This window comes from Anopheles maculipalpis, chromosome 2RL (assembly GCF_943734695.1).
Source record: "Anopheles maculipalpis chromosome 2RL, idAnoMacuDA_375_x, whole genome shotgun sequence".
In the NCBI taxonomy this organism is placed as follows: Eukaryota; Metazoa; Arthropoda; class Insecta; order Diptera; family Culicidae; genus Anopheles; species Anopheles maculipalpis.
Genome location: NC_064871.1, coordinates 18485428 through 18504336, shown reverse-complemented (window position 1 = coordinate 18504336; position 18909 = coordinate 18485428). Strand labels below are relative to the sequence as shown.

Genomic DNA, 18909 nt, shown 5'->3' with positions numbered 1-18909 from the left:
TGGAGACGCCGGTTACATCCAGCAGTCGGGTGAAGGTTCGGGAGTGAACGATGGAAACGTTGGTAGAGAGAAGATAAGCAACTACATACAGACACACACTGTCTCTCTCTCTCTCTCTCTTTCACACACAAACACAGCTACGGAAGCGGTTATCAGTGCCCTCAGGGGTGGTCAGTGAAGTTCATCGTACGATTGCTCCTCATGCACTGTTCCACTCCATGTCTCTATGTGTGTGTGCAGCTGACAGTGATTGTTTAGTTCTTGTTTCGTCCTCCCGATTGCAATTTGCCACCCTGCTGCAGTCCACCGAAGCCGGACGATTGGTGAATAGCGTTTGGATTTCCCTGAAAGAAAATCGGGAGCGGTGTACGGCCAGCCAGAAAGATCGAGCGGGGGAAGGTGAAAGAAACGAAAGGCGGGCATTGGCATGAGATATGGAATGCAATGGACACGTACACACACATGTGCAGAGTTTGGCTTAAAGTGTGAAAATGCTGGACATGTTTCTAAGTACGGCTAGAAAACGAGCCTTTTGCGTTGATTGTGTGAGAACTAGTGCATTGAAGGATAGAAGTATTTGCATGTTTTGAAATTTCGTACAAAAGTCCATGGTTTTTTTTCTTCTCTCAAGTATTTCACTATTTCCCCTCATAGTATTCCAGCATTTTTCAACACATTTCACTACCAGACATACCTTGCCTTGCTGCTGTTGCTGCTGCTGCTGTTCCGATTCGTACTCCAATGGCAACGGGGTGGTTGGTACATCACAGTCCTCAGTCGGTGGCACAACACAGCGCAGACTGCGTCGATCGAACACGAGCATCGCTGGGCAACGTTGAAGCCGTGGATAGCCACCCTGACACTGCCAGTAGCGATTGCAAGACTTGCCTAGCGGGACATTGCCGTTCGCGTCATCGTTGCAGAGTGCTAGAAAGGTGTTTTAGTTTTATTAACAAACGTTTGCATTCGAAATTCTTGTCTCATTCAATGAAGTATTGCTTGGCAAGGGATGCCGATGTTTGTATAGAAGCGTGGGGCCTTCCATAAATAATGTAAAGAGAGAGGGGTTTTCACTTTGTTTTACGTAACAAAAATTGAAATGTACCAAAAATTTGAGCTTTAATTTTCAAAATAAGACACTGCAGCATTGAGCTACAAAAGGCTTCAACATCCTTCCAAAGCTTCAGGGTGAGTTTACCTATTTCTGGTTTACTGCTTATGATTGATCAACTGTTTGACAAAAGCGGGATTTTGAGGCTAAAGTTATCATCTTATCCTTTATACTAGATAAGAATTTTGCAACATACTATCATTTATGGAGGATCGAGGATCTTAGAAAAAGTAAAATAAGGAGAATCTTTTGAACATTGTGGTATGAGGCATGGTTTAACATTGGTTCATGTATCAAAGTATCAGTGTAAACGGCGAAGATTTTGAAGGACAACATGAACTATGTTCTACAACATTCGCACAACATTCTACAACATTGAGATGAAGATGCTCCTGTGAAAACCACTCATTATGTCTACAAAAAAGGCCTGGCCGTATTGCTATCTATAAAAGTGTCCGTAATATTGGAGGGGAGTCGATAAATCCCGATTTAATTGTTACATCATCAACGAACATTCGTTTTTAGAGTGTTTAATAATAACAACGGATTTTAAAGACGTATTAATATATTTAAATTTGTTATGAAATTAACAACATCAGTAAAATTACGCACATGGTCCTACGATTTCCTCATACATATTTCCATTTTGCAAGAACTTTGGCTCCTTGACTCCATGGCATGTGATTGTTAACGGTTCTACGATGAACTCAATCGGGGGTTTTCAATTACAACAGTACAACTAGAAATCTTCAACCTTCACCGAGTACCCTGTAACGGAATCACCAGCCACAACGCTTTGCTCTCCATTGTTTGGGAGTATTGGAGTTATTTGTTCTTCGTTTACATCGTATGTGCTCCATTCACGATTGTAAAAACGATGCCAAAAACTATTGCTGCCATTTTTTCCTATTTTTTTGGTTCTACTTACGGTGCTTCTGACATCCATCAACGTTCTCGGGCCAATCGCAGCTGTGAGCATTTTCGTTGTACAGCAGCCCACCGATGCAGAGCTGCTCGGTGGCGGTACCATTCCAGCAGGTCCAGTATCGCGTACAGGACGTCTCGTGTCCAAAGATGCCGTACAACCAATCGCAGTGCTCCGTCGAGATCGGACCGTCTGAAAATAGAACCCCGGGTAAGGGGAATCGTCGATTAAGGAGTGTGAGAGACAAGCAGGCAGGGGTAGGATTAAAATTATCGCCCGACCAGAGCGAGCGAGAACGGCTTCGCCCGGTACAAACTCGAACCGGACGTGGAGTTTTCGTCCCAGTCCCCACCACACCACAGCTGCACCACAGCACACCAACACACAAGAGGACAAACTTTGCACCGGTCATTACGCCCTGCTTAAAACTAAACGACACTCGAGCGTTGTACTTGTCGCTGGCCCGAGAGTGTACTCCCGGTGTTTTGGAACGGTACTGTGATGTTTCGCTCGTCGATGAGTTTCCATTGAAAAAGGTTGCCGCCCGCCCGTTGCCGTACCGTGCCCGTCCAAACACACTACAGCACGTTCGAGTGCACTCAATTTTCAGCAATTTTGTTGCACATTGCCCATAAAAACTCTCCCCCACCGTGCACCCTCTCCGGGGCAATGGTTGTGGCAAGGCTACTAGCGGAGTGTCTAGTTGCTGCCACTCGCCCGAAAAAGAAGCGCGCGCAATTGAACAAAGACTATCAAAAAACGAGCTCGATTAAGTTTTGGAAGTCTACTGTACCGTGCACACCTTAGGAGGAGTCCGAGCATCGATGCACTTAGACCGGTGTGTATCTGTGTACCGACGAAAGTACCGACCGACACCAGGAGCAAACCCGTACCCGTAGGTACAACCCGACAAATGAGCGTGAACCGGCCAACCGGTGAGGGCAACGGACACCCTTTGATCGAGTTGCTAATTCGGCATACTGTGGCAAAAACGGGTTTCATGTTACCGTTTGGCGAGCTGCATAATGTTGGTGAATTGGGTTAATTTCCGGAAAATGCACTGGAAAACTTTATTTTTGGCTGGTCGTTTTATACTTCTTTGCCTCACTTGAATTCTATTCTATAGGTTGTGTTTGATGGTTTTGTTGCAGCATTGTGAAATCCTTAGCCCCGACTCATACAGCGTTTGCCGCTACTTCAAAGAAACGATTGTTACGAACTTGTTTCCGTAAGCATTTCTTCCTGCGCAGCGTTTGTTGTAGCAAAACGAGTTTTGCAAAACCATTGGCAAAGCTGTTTTGCGCTGAGCTGGTAGAATGATTGTGAAGCATTGTGTATGTAAAAATAGTGTTTCTTGTGTTTCTTTACTTTACTCGCTTTAGTTTGTTTTGAATAAATAAAATTTACTCATAACATTCTTAGCGTTTTGCTTACCGGTCATGCAGATTAAATATCAAGTCATTTCAGATGAAGCGAGCAACGCCTAAAGTTATGCATGCAAAACAATTAATTTTCATTTTTGTTTTAAATCATTAAATTAAATAGCTTTTCATGATGCTTTCAGTTTTTTTTTTGTAAGCTGTGCTAAAAAACTAATTTTGACATTTTTTTCTTTAATACTTCAAACAAACAATAAACAGCTCTGTTAAAAATAAAAGGTCTTAGTCTACAGTACGTAATCATGACCATTTCCCGTCTTTGACGTTTTTTAAAAAGAGAGCTTTATTTTACTCTATTCAATTCTCGTTTAGAATTACTCTGCTGCTAAAAGTGCTAACAAATAATAAAAACTGACAATACGGCTGGCTGACGGCTGAAAACTGACTAAATTAAATAAATAAATAATGAAAACAGCGTTAAAAAAATGGATGCCAAACCATTAAATTCAAATGATTATCCAAGACACCTTCCTAAGAAATCTTGAGGTTTAAATAATAGGGTTTGTGCCTTTTAAAAACTTCAAACTGGAAAGCAGTACGAATGCTACGCTAATTGCAACAACAGATACCACTCAAAAGCTTAAAAGTCCGATAATAGCACTGACTAAAAGGCCTTAAGCAACACGAGCTGTACCTTGAGGTGGTGAATCTGTAGATTTTTGCATTATTAAAATATGGTTTAAACGACAAAATGTTATCCTGAAGCTAAATTCACAGTTATTTAAGCCTACCAGTTACAAAGTCCTAATAGCCTAAATTATTTTAAACAATAGTTTAATTGATCTTGAGACGAAAAATCTTTAGAAGCTTTTATGAAAAAAAAAACGTAAAATGATGTTGTCAGCGCTATAACATGGTGTTTTCAAAATATCAACAAATTTAGCGTTATTTGTCGTTCTTCTATCACTTTCTTAAACTCTTCAAAAAACTGTACATTATTAACATTATTAAAACAATGTATAAACTAGTTTGAGACTTGAAAGCATCGGAAATGGCTGCTTTCCATTGCACATTGAAAACACAAAATAAACTTCTATTAGGACACAAATGTAGCTGTACTTACTTGCCAACTGTTTCCCATCGCAGTAGTTTGATCGCCATGGGTAGTCACAGCCCTCCGTGACACCTCGGTGCTTGCCGGCAAACACGAGCCCATTCGGACAGTCGTACAGTTCTGGCTGACTGTTAATGCACTCCCAGTATCGATCACAGTACGTCACGTCACCGACAACCTTTGATTTGGTTTTACATGGATCCTCTTGATCTTGTCGCTGGGCACTGGCAAGTCCTGTAATGTAAGGAAAATTTTCATTATAATTTGTCCATTCAGACACAATGACACCATTACGGTGAAACAACCACCCTCCCCACTAAACGTCAAACAGACGATGAACCACTTTACCGGTTTAACACTACATCTTATCTTGAGCGCTCATCAACCAGTATGTGCATTAAACTTTCACCCTGAACCTGTTGCCGAATCGAAAAGCCAATAAAGTCACCGAAACGTAGTACAAGTTTAAACCCCCTAGACTACAACCCTTAAGATACTTAATTCAAGTTTCCTATGTGACGTAGCGTAAGTTTCAGCGTTCCAACCTTACCTCGCTGCGAGCTGTGCGAAGGGAGAAATGTAAATGCAAATGAAAACACTGTTGCAACATAAGGAACACACTTTCTCTGGAACTCTCATGCTGCTACCCTTATCGATCAACGAAAGTGTCGTTGACAGACGCCTACTGACGACTACTTGCACTACTCGCGAATCTGACACTAACACACCTTCAAAAGAAAACACACCGTGAAGGAGCACAACTTTTAATTACATTCCGATGTAATTGAATACCGTTAGCGTTCCCCCCCCCCCCCTTCCCCATTCCTATGCGTCCCGTTGTCAATGGGTGGGTTAGTTCTTGGTGAAACTTTCCTCCCGGTCGGTCGGTTGGGGCGAACTTTGTTTGACGGATGAAGAATAAATTTTACCCGCCATAGAGGGCAAGTGCAATGATTTTGACAACGAGCATTATACCGGGAGCGAATGCTGTGACCCTAACAATCAATAAAGCTTTGGAACGGTTCAGATTGGCCAAGCGTATTACAAAATTAAATTTGTGTGTTGAAACTTTTTTCTCAAGATGAACTTGAGTATGGATGGACTTCGCGGATTGAAAGATTTTAATGCTCTTTTTATCAATAATTCAACTGTAATTCATACCTCCTAATTACATATTGCTTTAAGTTCGTGCTAAATCAAAACAGATGTCTATCTTCACACAATGTCAGTTCCAAGTTTAGCTTTTGTTAGAATTCTGATTAGAATTTCAAATTAACACCGTCGTAAGTATTTGCAAGAGATTTTCAAGCCATACAAGGTTTTTGAGTGACGTCGATCGCATTTCATCGTTCATGTCCAACAGTCTCCACGCCCCAGAAAAGCAATAAATTCATATCACTCGTCCAATGGGCCTACAGGTGTTCGGTTGCGTCGTCTAGCTTCCGCTACTAAATAGCACTCTGTCAATTCAATTCAATCTTATATCGAATAAACAGTTTGATTGGAAGTTTTCATCAAAAAACGACCGTACCCGTCCACGTCCACGTTCGCGTGACGCTCACCAATCCGAAAGCCATACCAATCGTGATTGAATACCATTTGTGTGCTCCCAACACACAAGCCGCTGTGTCAAAATGGGAAGCACCCTACACCGGATATCCTCATCGAGTTCTGCTGATTATCCGTGTCCCGTGTTGCAACACGTGCCGTTTGGCAAAAACCGAAACGCCAGCCTTGTACCGCTTCGGGGAAGTAGTGGGCATTCGGTTAAAATTGATTCCCATGACCGCACTGATTCGCGCGTTCGCTATCGAGCGAACTGTGTAGTTCTGTTCTATATCCGAAAACGGATTCTTTTGCAATCATGCAATCACACTCGTAACGTGATAGCTGAACGAGCAGGCTCGGCCGAGAGATAATTAATTCCTTAATACTTTAAGCGTTTTAACGGACCGTTCGCACGCCATTTTCCCGAGGCCAGCAGCACACTGTACGCTGGAAAGCCCAGACGAGCTTCCACCGACAGGTGGTCGGATTTCACAGGAACGTCACCGCGTGCTCCTACACACGCTCCAGACGGATGTGTTTGTGCACACAGACACAGTAATCTGCGCATTGTGTTCGTGAAGTTCACTTTCATGCTGGCACCTTCGTCACATATGCTAGCGAGTTGTGAATGTGAAGCTTTGCGCGGGATAACATAATGTAAAATCGTCCTGCAGTTGGGGAAAAATTGACCATTCCCTGTAGGAGTATCGACGCGGCTTGTAATCGAATTAAACGAAGCACTTCTTTGCTCTTAAGCACCACCCGAATGATGATGATGATGGTGCGAGTGATGGAGCTAAAGTACGACATCATCCCTCCGTTGTCTTTTGCACATTAAATTAATTGCATAAAAATTTTTGGTCCACATTCACTATTCGATTTTCGTGCAGTTTGCTCTTTTCCTGTGTTCTCCCGCCTGGAGAATCTCGCATTTCCCATTTGGCACCCGGTGGTAATTAATTCGATTATGATGGAAATATGATTTGAGATTTCCACCTGCCAAACACGGAAGCAACGAAAAAAGAGAATCTCGCTCGGTCGGTTTGAAGCATTAAAGTGGATTCGAAAAGGCAGAAAGAAAAAAGCTTCCCTCACACGTCCTGAAGAGAGTGTACACTTTTTTTCCCTTTACATAGATTTTCACTCACTTTCCATGCTATAAATCTCCAAGGAATAAGCGTGCAAAGGCGCTCGTTCTGCCCGTACACGAACTGCCACCAATGATGGGAACAATCTATTTATAATCTCATTTCTCGTGTCTCATTGTCGGTTTTTCGGTACCGGGTTTTCCAACCACCTTACTTTATCTTGATCATAATTCAGCTTGCGCCCGATAAACACATTACGATTTTTCCTTTTTTTTGCGCTATTCAACACAATTAAATTCAATCAACCCGGGCACGAGCCGCCAAGGTTCCACTGCTTTGCTCGAAACAAAACAAAAAAGAAAGCATTCAACATCGATACAAGAAAAAAGCCCCCCATATCCAGTGGAACACAAATTAAATCCCAAAGCTGAGTCCGAGGCTAGAGGTTTGTTAAAATGGGCTGTAAATTTAACACTCATTAATGTAACACTCGCTCACGCGGTGGTTCATTCTCCCCTGAGGACACAGCAAAGTCACAAGGACCGTACCGAACGGGGCCGTCCATTAGAAAGCCTTCGGAAAGTGCTAAGCTTCTACCAACATCATTGCTAGTCCATCGGGACCGATAATTAAATTCATAAATACATCTCAGCCACGCCTCGGGCAAACCTTTCAAAGCTTAAATCATCCCGCGCGTATCGGCTGATCCGTTTTGTGTGTGTTTTTTTTTCTCAACTGCTTCCTATTACCTCCATTGCTCGGTTCATTCCATCAGCTTCCGGCAAGACTTTCGATAAGACTTTCTGCCAATTTAAAATGACTACTACAAACGGGGAAAATGTTTTGCTTCGCTACCACCGTCCTTTTACGAAAGCAGGTGAAACAATTCGAATTATCGTTTCTCGTACCTTTACTGGTGGGACGCTTATCTGTAAAGTTGTCATGTCGTAAATCGCTCGCTACCCGATTATCCCACTGGCCCCTGCAGCATAAACTGACAGCCGAAATCGGTACCGGAGCGAATGGAGGCGCCCGGTCATTCATGCGGACGGCTAATGGAGACGCCCGGTACCACACACACACACACACTCACACACTTATCGGATGTAAGATATCGCTCAAGGGCGTCCGCGATTGGTGATGCTGTGCTGCCCATAAAAATTCACTACCACCGGTGGCCAGTTTATCTAATTTACCGCTCCCTGCTCGATTGCTCGCCTTGAATGTTAATTACTGCGATTTGTTCGACCCGGGCAGGTTCTATTTTCTCTTTTCTTTTTTCCGAATTCTTTCATTCATTCGGTGCACTGTTTTTTTTTTGTTTTTTATCTCCCTGTGTGCGTATTTTGTTGGCTTTTGTTGCTCGTCTCATACTTGAAGTTGATTTCTATCTTCACTGTCGGACGCTCATCCTAATTAGACTTCGGGGTCAAATTGCAAACTGTCAGAACTTTATGTAAACCCTCCCCGTACCCTCTAGAGACAGAAGCAACACAGCACTGTTCTCTCAAACCAACCATCTCTTTGCCAGAACAACACAAAAAAAGCCCCAAACCATACTCACGATAAGCAAACGACTTGAGGGAAGTAAAAAAAAAAACAATCTTTAAAGAATTAAATACATTTTTCTTTTCTTGTCTTCCGTTTTCGTTTCATCGTGCCAATGCGTTTGCAAGATAAAACTGTGACAGAAAAGTAGTTTGATACCACCGTTTGTTTGCCTCAACCGACCGTTCAATCACCCTCAGGGGTGACGTTTTGGCTGCCGGAAAAGATGTGCTTAATTAGCGCCGTAACTGTTATCGGTGATCTTTCCCAGACTTTCCATAAATACAGCCGAAAACAGCTGCCGGGTTCCAAACCAACGGACAGTTTCATGCCACCGAAAAACACCGATTCCAGCCATCACTTCGTTCTCGTTCGAGCGTTCTTCCACTTCTCATGGCAATAATTATAAATTATGATGAGCTAAAACGTCGGTCAGGGATTTAACTCCGCTAACGGTAGCAACGGCGGTAGCAGCAATACAAAACAAGAATGCCAGTCTTATTGCACTTCAGGTAAGCGATCATCGGTTTGCAGCCTGCCAGCGATTGCCGGAAGCGGTTGCTTGAGTGGGTGAAATTGAAATTAAAATAATTATACGAATTAAAAGCTTCACCGGTAGCAGCAGCAGACTGCAACTTCAGATACTTTCCGTGCGCACACATTCCTTTCACGACGTACCCCTTTGGTACTAAATGGTCCCGTTGCGGTGATTTAGGTCTAACAGCGAACCGTCTCCTGACTGCCTTCGCCATGCTCCGTGTTCCGTTTTCTCGCAAAACGGTGAAGATTTTGGAAGTCATAATTGGAATTGGAACCATTCTTCCGTCCTGCTGGGATGGCCGTGTGTCGATAAAGGAAAAACGTTCCCATACACACCGTAAACGCCACTCATGAGCACGTACTTCATTAATGTCCACGACCCAGCCTCTGTATGTGTGTGTGTGTGTTTTTGTGGGACATTATGTAAAGTGCTCATTACATTAATTGATAGTGCAACCGTTGTGTATATCTGTAGACTTCATTTCCAGTTCATGAGTGCCTGAGCAGCGGCGATTAAGACGCTTTTAGAATGATTACCTTTGCGGAAGGAACTTCTTCTTTTTTTTTTTGAGGAATAAATACCACCTTTTTATGCAATCCATTTCGAAACCTCAAGCACCAAACCACTACGCTAGCTGTACCGTGTTCGTGTACATTCGCCATCGTTTGTTTGTAGCGTAACAATCGGAATATTTTAATTATCCTGATCGTAGCGTAATGATGAGCCAGACCAACTGCATCGCACTACAAAACTCGGGCTGGATCTTTCTACACAGCATCCGTCGTGCCGCGGTCGATAGTATTTCTTTCCTACACAAAAACACAACCAACTTTAGCGCAGATGCTCCTGAAGAGGAGAAAGAGCGACAAAAAACATGCAACTTCCTACTGTGCTGTTCCACTGCTTGCCGCAGAAAAAAGGTCACCCTGATTAATTAACCCGACAGGCAAACTCGGCGCGCTCCGAAACACTAAACCGAACAACTTTTTCATTACCGCCGCAGTCAGCTGCATCGTCGTAGTGGTATCGTTTGCATACGGTGCTGTCACTGGTGGAAGATAGTTATCGTATCGCTTTAGCCTGGCCGTACTGAATCGTTGCATTAAAATCATTTACAGCGGAATTAACAGTACGAGCGTAAGTCGAGCGGTAATGAAAACGCCCGTTCGCTGGCAAACCGATAGCGAATGGATGCGAGCAGATAAAACAGTTCACCGGAAATAAGCGTACCTTTTCGGCTGGTGCTTATAGCTTATATAGAGAATAGAAAAGCAGGGTAATATTTTTTAAAGTTGCTTTAAAACAGTGCTTTATATGAAAATAACAAAAACCGTTTCGATGATGGTTTGGAAATATGTACTACACAATGTGAGACATTATTTATACCCCTCATGATAGTACTTTTTTATAGATATGTAAAAATATTCTATCCCATAATAGAATAATTGTGTAGTTTGGTCACCACAAGAACACGAATGAATAGGAATTTCAATTCAATTTTAATTCAACCATTCAAATAAAATTCACAAAAACTCTATTCTATCGTTTACCATTTACCATAGGCAAATCATGCTTCTTGCTGTTGCTTACCGGGCTACATTTTACATTCCTTATTCCCTCCCTAGATTATATCTGAGATCATTGACGCAACATCTGTTATAAATTGTATTAACCTTAGCTCCCAGTAGCTGGACAGCCTGGGGGCGTTAACGGCACCAGTCTCCACATGACAGGACCCGGGGGCGCAGTGAAGCCTGACTATTCAACCACCGTGGATCAGTAAGTCTAGTAAGCCGTTGGTTGGCGGGCGGGACCCTTGAAGGTCGTTAAGCGAGGAAGGCTAATCAACTTAAAAATTGTTTAAAACTGCCCGATTGACGATTCTTCCGAGTTCCGTAACTTTATTTATTCCAATGTAAAATCATTGTTTTCTTGTGTCCAGGCCGTGTTTTCATTGGCCTAACGACCTAGTTCTAGTTCAAGCCGACCATCGAGCGGCTTACAAAACTTATCGAGATCACTTAGTTGAATAGTTTGTCCTCACTACGGGAGAACTGTTCGGATGGGATTCAATGAGGCCTTAATCTCTTGGTCTTAAAGTTTTCGTTTTGTTATGCAGGCAATTTCTGCCCGCAATGATATGAACCAGATTTTTGACATATTACTTTATATTTTTGTTTTCATCTCAATTTTTTTTTGACATGCCTGCAAGTTCGTTTGAAACGCCTATTTACATAATTTATACAATAAATCATCATTTAGGAGATATTGGTGGAAATTATGTGCTGGCCGATTGATAAGATTTAAATTATTCTCATTGATATCAGATTTTAACATTTCTTTCAAAACATTTCAAATGTGTTTCTTCACAAACTTTTGCTTGTAGTTTAGCTTTGAACAAACATTAAGGAAAAAATTCATTATATTTCGGTACAACAAATTTTTGTTAAATTCTTTCCGAAATATACTATTTTAATGTCACAATTGTCAAAACTCAAAACTCGTGTGGCAAAAAACCTCCACAACACATCAAAAATATTTTTGGTATCGTAAAAACACCATGGAAATGCACAAATAATCCTCTAAATGCCCTGTATTATCCTCAAAGCCTAAAATTTCATCGCTCTTCTTTTCTCTCTCACTCTCTCTCTCTCTCTTTATCCAGACATCACTCTTCCCGATAGGATAACCTAGCAACTATCAATCGGTACCAAAAGCCTTACAACTGTACCCTTGCACCAATCAATACAGATCATTTCTATACTTCGATGATCTTCCATCATCCTTCCCCCTGCAGGCAATCAAAATCTTTACCTTCTCTTGCATCCATTTCATGAACATCAACAGCAAGCAAACGGCGCAAAACAAAAAACTTTGCTTTTAATTAATTTCGCAATAAATAAGTTTTCATTCCCGTGCCGAGGGCATTTGCTTCGGGAGCTAATAACAGCACGCAAAAAAAAACTGTAATTAATTACACAAAAGCAATCCAGACGACCATTGGCTAGTAGTGTTTGCAGCGGATGAGAGAAGAAACAAGGTTTGGTAAAGTTAAGGTTTCTTTCGACATCCGCGCTTCCTCGTTCCCGCCGACAACCTTGAAACCGCAACCATTACCCCTGGCAAAAGATGGAACAACCCAGTGGCAGTGCGTACGGCACGGAAAACCGATAGAGCGATGGAGTTGTGTTTTGCGGTGTCCCTTAAACTATTCACCATGTCAACCATGCCGCAAGTGCCAATTTTCTAAGTTAACTTTCGTTTCACTCACCTCTGCTTACGCACTCTGTATGTGCATCTTAAGACAAACTTATTAGATTCGAGTTTTGCTAACTTTCTTTTCCGTACGCTTATCCGTATCAGTGCAGATACCGATGGTTGTTTGATGTGGTTTTTCTGGACCGCTGGGGCAGAAATGAAGGATAAGATATTAAAATGTTCATCAGCGGTGTGTGGCTCATCTACGTACGCTACCGTTTGACCGATCCGAAAAACTTAAAAACCACAAGCACAACGGTTCGGTGAACATTCGATTCTTTGCCGAACGATGCTCGTAACAACGGGTGATGGATATGGTTTTTCGGTAAACAGGCAACCGAAACTGTCGTGTTGTTTAATAATGGCGCAAAAAGGGGAAGATCCTTCAAGCTTAAACGATATCATAAACAGTTAAGGCATATTTTACGTCTCCTTGGAGGTCTTTAAATGCTTTTTAGTTTGTCCTTAATAATAAATTGTTTATTAGTCAGCTGTTATATGTCGTAAACGTGGTCTGGCAATCACATCAATCTCTACCGATGTAATCATTTAAAACACTTGAAACACGCTTTACTAAGTAACAATCCTTTTACCATCCAACCATCACCGACTCGGAGCACTTTATTCAATCAACTCACTCGAAATTGTCTTGTCGAGCTAGTGGTTGTCCGCCTGCCAACAATAAAAAAAGCAATCCACCCATCTGTGTTTACCGTTGTGGTGAGATTAAAAGAAAACATTCCCGTCACATCAGCCAAAAACCATATCGTTTCAAAACTTCATCACCGTTGGCCGTGCATGGGGATGAGCACGGCATCGGCCCCTCGCAGTCATTTCAAACATTTACACCCCGAAGGCAAAGGCACCGGAACCACCGGAACAAGAACAATTGCCGCTCGTCTACCAATTTTGCTCTGGACACAAAAACAAGAACCGTATTCCCACACGCACATGGTCCCGGAAACTGGTCGGTAGGTCGGTGCGGACCAGCCAAAAACAGCAACCCCTTTCCGGCTCTCTCTACGTGTATTTACCCTTTTATAGCACTCACACGCGCTCGGGTGTAGTTGACCGACGCTGCACGAATGACCACCGCAAGAATAGCACAAATATTTTCTCGAGACAGCCAAAGTTTTGCCGGTAAATATTTGTATATTATCAAAGATTTTCTACGTCAACACACGCACACTCGAACATTACAGTCTCCTGTTTCGGTAGGGTTGAAATTCTTCTACCATGTGTACCAACCCGAAAATTGCCGTAGTAGTGCTGTCGGTCCGGTTCTCAGAGCATCTCTAGACGGAGTAACGAAACGATACCTCAAAAACCTTCGCCCTTCCCTTCACCACCACTCACACGCTGTCGAAGATCCGTGTCATCTATGTCATGAGAGAAAACCTCATCAAAAGCTATCCTTCGATGGAAGAGTCCAGCAAACCTGCCGACAACGACACATGATCATGAAGCGAACCATTTTATTAGACCCGAAAACCCCTTATTTTGGCTGCCAGTGCGGCTTTAGAATTGTATCATACTCTTCAAACATTTAATACCTGGTTCGGGGAACGCCTGGACAGGCGTACAAATAGGACGACACGCACGCAGTATAATAATAATTTCGGTAAAACTTAATCAAACTCCGAAAGCACCGGCAGCTTGAAAGACGTGGGGCAGCCGAGCTGCTTGACGTGCCACTGTCCATACCGCACACAAATGCTGTGTTATCTCTCATAACAGTTTATGGAAAAACATATTTGCCTTAAAAGTCGAACCATGCACGGGAAAACGTCATAAAATCGACCACCTACCGAGTAAGGCCGGCACCGAAACCGTATGGGGCACGTGCTGTTTGTACTGTACAACCGGCCCGTGTACTTGCTGTGCTGAGGTGAAGCCGCAACTTTTCGGCATGTAGTTTCGACACCTTGGTTGCTTAAATTTGGACACACGCCGCAGGCTGCTGTTTATCAACGATCGTCACATAAAGGCGGCAAATCGGCAAACAGCCGTGCGGGGCAGCTGTCTGTTGGGTGAACAAATTTTCGATTATCAGCCCACAGCGTCGCCTCTTTGCTATCTTTCCGATGGTTGAAAGGATTTAACCCCCCCCCAAAATTCTAACCCAATGGAGACGGGTCTTTGAGTCAATGTGAATGGAAAGAAACGGTTGACAGGGATTTGAAATGCGTCAGTTATTCGGCGAAAAGGTTAAAAGTTGTGCCAGTAACGATCGACAACTTCATAATTGATGTGTTTCTTAGAATTTTATAACATATTTCTAGAAGACGCTGTTAATATGTCAGCGAAACAATGTTCTAAATTAATTTCGGGAATGTTGAGTGCGTTTGCTTCTTATTATTACATTCGCTCACAAAAGTAGTTTTTCAGTTATACAAATTTATGTTGTCTCCTAGATAATTAAAAGATAGATAATTAAAAGAATCACACAATTTTACAGGTATTTGAAGAGATCGCCTACAATTCCTTCAGCAGATTCTTCTCGATCACCTCGATTGACTCCAACCTCGTCATGATGCAAGATCCATGAGTTATCCTTCCACAAATCATACCGTATATTTGCTCACTTTCTCTCTCAAACGTTGCAGAACTTGCAAATCGTATTCCTTACTGTGAAACCATTTGGAGCGCACAATTTCATAAAAATCGAAAAAACAACGAGCAAAATGTCCTTTACTATTGAGCGCCCTTTTTGTTGTGTTTTTTTTTTCGATTTTGGTTCATGTTGAGCGTCATTCCTGTTGATCCCTGTTGAATAGTTTGCACGTCAAACCTATAGTCAACACGTCTCATCACCTGTTATGATGTGCTGGATAAACGTTGAGTCAGAATTCACTTATTCGCTTACCTTCTCCAATGTTTTTTAGGGAACATTCAACTCACTTGGGACGAATAGAGCAGCTTATGTTCAATTAACCTTCTTGAATCCTGCGAATTGTATGGTAAGATACGCTTAAATTATCAGAAATCTCTCACAAACTCAATTAGTGGTGACCATCTTTTCGATTTTATTGATGTCTTCATCAGTTGAAAACCTTCATGGAGATGACCAGCGACAGACGACGTCTCGAGCTTCAATGCAAATGCTTAATACCATGGCTTTTTGTTCGGATTACAGCAAAAGCTTGCCTATCAATGGATGACTAGTGACGCAAAATTTTATCACATGTGAAATTTGCTTTTACAATTAATAGATAATTTATATAAAAACCGTTTTTTTTTTTTATTCGAAAACTATAAGAAATTATTTTGGCCGTCCCTTATGAATAAAAAAAAAAGAAATTATTGAAATATGATTTTATAAAAGACAATACGGCACTGGAGTGTCATTATTAATTATAAATAAAAATAATTTTATAAAAAATTGACGTAATTGCGGGCAAAAATAACTAACAAAGGATCTCCTGGTTTTTCGTTACTCTTTGAAAAAACACCAGAAAATTTGATTTACTATTTCATAAAATACAATTTTTTTTTCAATGATTTACCATCAAATTGATGCTGGCCCCGATACCCCAAAACTCCATCGCGTTATAACTGTAAACTTTACCAATTAAAAACCCTTCAAAATGGTTGCTTCTGTTCAATCGAAACGCTTCATTCCGACAATCGTTGCGCTGTAATTGAAAAACAACCCATCCATGCCGACCAAATATTTAAAAGTGGAAGTGTTTATGCGCTTTATGATGGATTTCTTGTTTTTTCCTCCGCTTTTTTTTTTTTGTTTAAGCCTTTCATCCAAATCCATTCATCTGTCACAACGATTACAAATGGTGCCAGCTTACCTTTGTAAAACGCTTCACTAATTCACTCTTCGCTGCAGCACACCACGTTCGGAGAAATTTTACTCCTACCAGTGATTATTTAGCACTTGAAGTGCTAAAGCCTTTTTCGCTGAAAGTAAGAGCCGGTGCCACAATTCATCATCACTCTCAATGAAGGAAGTGATTATCAAACTTTCTACCGAGTGGCACCGTCCGCCAAAAGGTTTTGCAAACCGAACCCCCACAAACAGCAACAACAATCCGAACAGGGAAACTGCACAACCCTCACAGGTCTATTTTTGGGTGCACGGTGGGTGCGTAAAGTATTGTTATTATTATTTTTGCCCCAAAGTTATGGGGCCATTCTTGGGCGTCACTCGGGAGAGTGATAGAGTGTGGTACTTGCTTGTGAGGATTTAAAAAACTGCTACCAGTGCTGTAAACTCTCAACCATCCTTCAACTACAGGCAGCGTTCTCGACCTCTCTTCCTCTCTCTCTCTTTCCCGGCACTGTCAGAATGCTCCTTAATTATCCAAACGATCAATAAAGGCGAAAATAATAACAATAACCACCGGAAACTGTGTACTTCCCAGTGAAGACTCTCGAAATCCTCCTCCTACACGTGCGCAACAAATTTAATGTCCATAGTTCCAGGGAGCACAGAAGCACGTCCAGCAATACGGCGTAGCATAAAAATGCCTTCTGCTGTTCCGGAGACGCGAGAAGACGCAACAACGACTACAACAAAAAAAAACACGACAGACAGATTGTTTTTAGATGCTTTTAACTTTTTAAGCCGATTTCAGCGAATCGTTTGCGTGGCAAAAGTTCCATTCGAGCACTCAAAAGTATGGCAGGAAATATCCATTAAACTTGATTCTGATAAAATGCTTCCGAAAAATCCTGCCAGGTGCTTTGCAGTTCGGTTGAGTAAAGGCAGCCGTAACCGTAATGATTTTATTAAAGAGCAGAAACTACTACACGGCACAGCCAAAAAAAAAACGCACACTCACACTCAATAAATTCCACAGTGCGATAATTTCTATCGTAAAATTTGCCCCCTCAACCGGTTCGTCGCACATCCGCTCGGGAAAGGGGCGAAAGGCGAAGCAAAAGTCTCGGTTCAACACCATCCAACAATGACTAATTACCATATTCCGCAAAAACCGCCCCGAAAGGCGTGAGTGAGTCCATTTTCGGTACAACACTTCACACGGGCTGCAAGTCCCACAGGGATCAGGGCCCGGATACGGTGGTTCGCCCACACTGCACAGGGGTAGCGCAATATTTGAACGATCATATTCTACCCGTTTTGCGTCAGAGTTTAAATTGGATTTAACCACCAGACACTCCACCGGTACCGGGACCAATGGAACAATCGGTCTTTCCGGCTAGAATTACTTTGCGAGCACCACGGACTACCCAAATTGGGGCGTGTGGGGGGGACGAAATTTTCGGGAAACTGAACCGGCACAACCATATTTATGTTAATAAGACAAACTTCAATAAATTTCAATAACTTTCACAATTATGAAATGTATCCTGTGGCGAAAGTTATATCAAACTACACGGACCCGAAGAACTCATCTAAATCCCATTTCTAGCAAGCACACTAAGTCAACAGAACCTGGACACGGAACCTTCTACCGCCTCGGTGAAAGGAAACAACAGTGGCAAAGTATAACGAGGGGACCGGTGCAGCATCCAAGAGGAGAAATATTCGTGCATGTAAGCTGGGCCCTGACCTGAAACCCAGAAGACGGGGAAGAGGGAGTGGGAGCCAAAGCCTGGGCCGAAGATAAACCGTTCCACCGTTTACTTAGTGACCCTCGTGGTCACCCGCCAGTTTCGAGCGTGGTGCGGTTCAATCTTCAACCTCGTGGCCACCTTAAAGTGAAACACCATGCGTCTCCATCGTCGAAAAACCGCCACCATCACCACACCCAACACGGGCAAACGAAAATTAGATTGGCTTGATGGCCGAACGCGCGCGTTTGAGGATTGCTGGCAAACCCCGACCGACCGTATCGGGAGAGTTAAGCCGATTTCGGGACGGTGGTCGTGGCGTTGGTTGTTGCGGTTCCTGCGTGCGGTATCAATTTAAATTAAGACACGACATTTAAATTATCCACCGGGCGTCTTTCGCCAGCGACGGCAGCATGTGTCCACAACCGCAACCCGAAAGCGTACCGGGTGATCCGAGCATTATCATTCAGTGTTGTGCGTGAGCCGGCCGAAGTGATGGGTGAGGGATTAGAGAATAGAGCGAGAAAGAGAGAACAATCCATCCAAGTTGAAGGAAATTTAAACACGTACCAAACACGGACACACACACACACACACTGTTTGGTCATCGAGACCAAATCAAGTGACACTTAGTCGATACGGGCTGTTTTATCCTTACGGTGCGATACTTTAATCGTCTTATCAGGCCTCCGCCCTTACTAAAGGTAAGTTTGGTGGAAAACAGCACCTGAAGAAAGCATGACATAGTCCAACAAAAAAGCAGGACGCCATATGTAGAGATTCTTTTCCCACCTTTTTGGAAACTTTTTTCACCATAAAACTCACAAATACAGAGAGAGGCAGCACATTTCTCAATTTCATTTAATAC

The 18909-nt window shown here is 42.6% G+C and overlaps 1 protein-coding gene across 1 annotated transcript in view; it reads right to left on the bottom strand.

Moving 5' to 3' along the window:
• Nucleotides 1-233: 233 nt before the first annotated feature.
• Nucleotides 234-18909, bottom strand: part of LOC126558828 (protein obstructor-E-like) — a 41839-nt gene continuing 23163 nt past the window's right edge. The window contains exons 2-5 of the mRNA XM_050214903.1: nucleotides 4539-4763; nucleotides 2040-2228; nucleotides 695-927; nucleotides 234-344 (exon numbers count right to left, since the gene is read on the bottom strand). Of these exons, the coding sequence (XP_050070860.1) occupies nucleotides 255-344; nucleotides 695-927; nucleotides 2040-2228; nucleotides 4539-4763 (737 nt within the window). The 3' untranslated portion in view covers nucleotides 234-254. The remainder of the gene's footprint in view (nucleotides 345-694; nucleotides 928-2039; nucleotides 2229-4538; nucleotides 4764-18909) is intronic.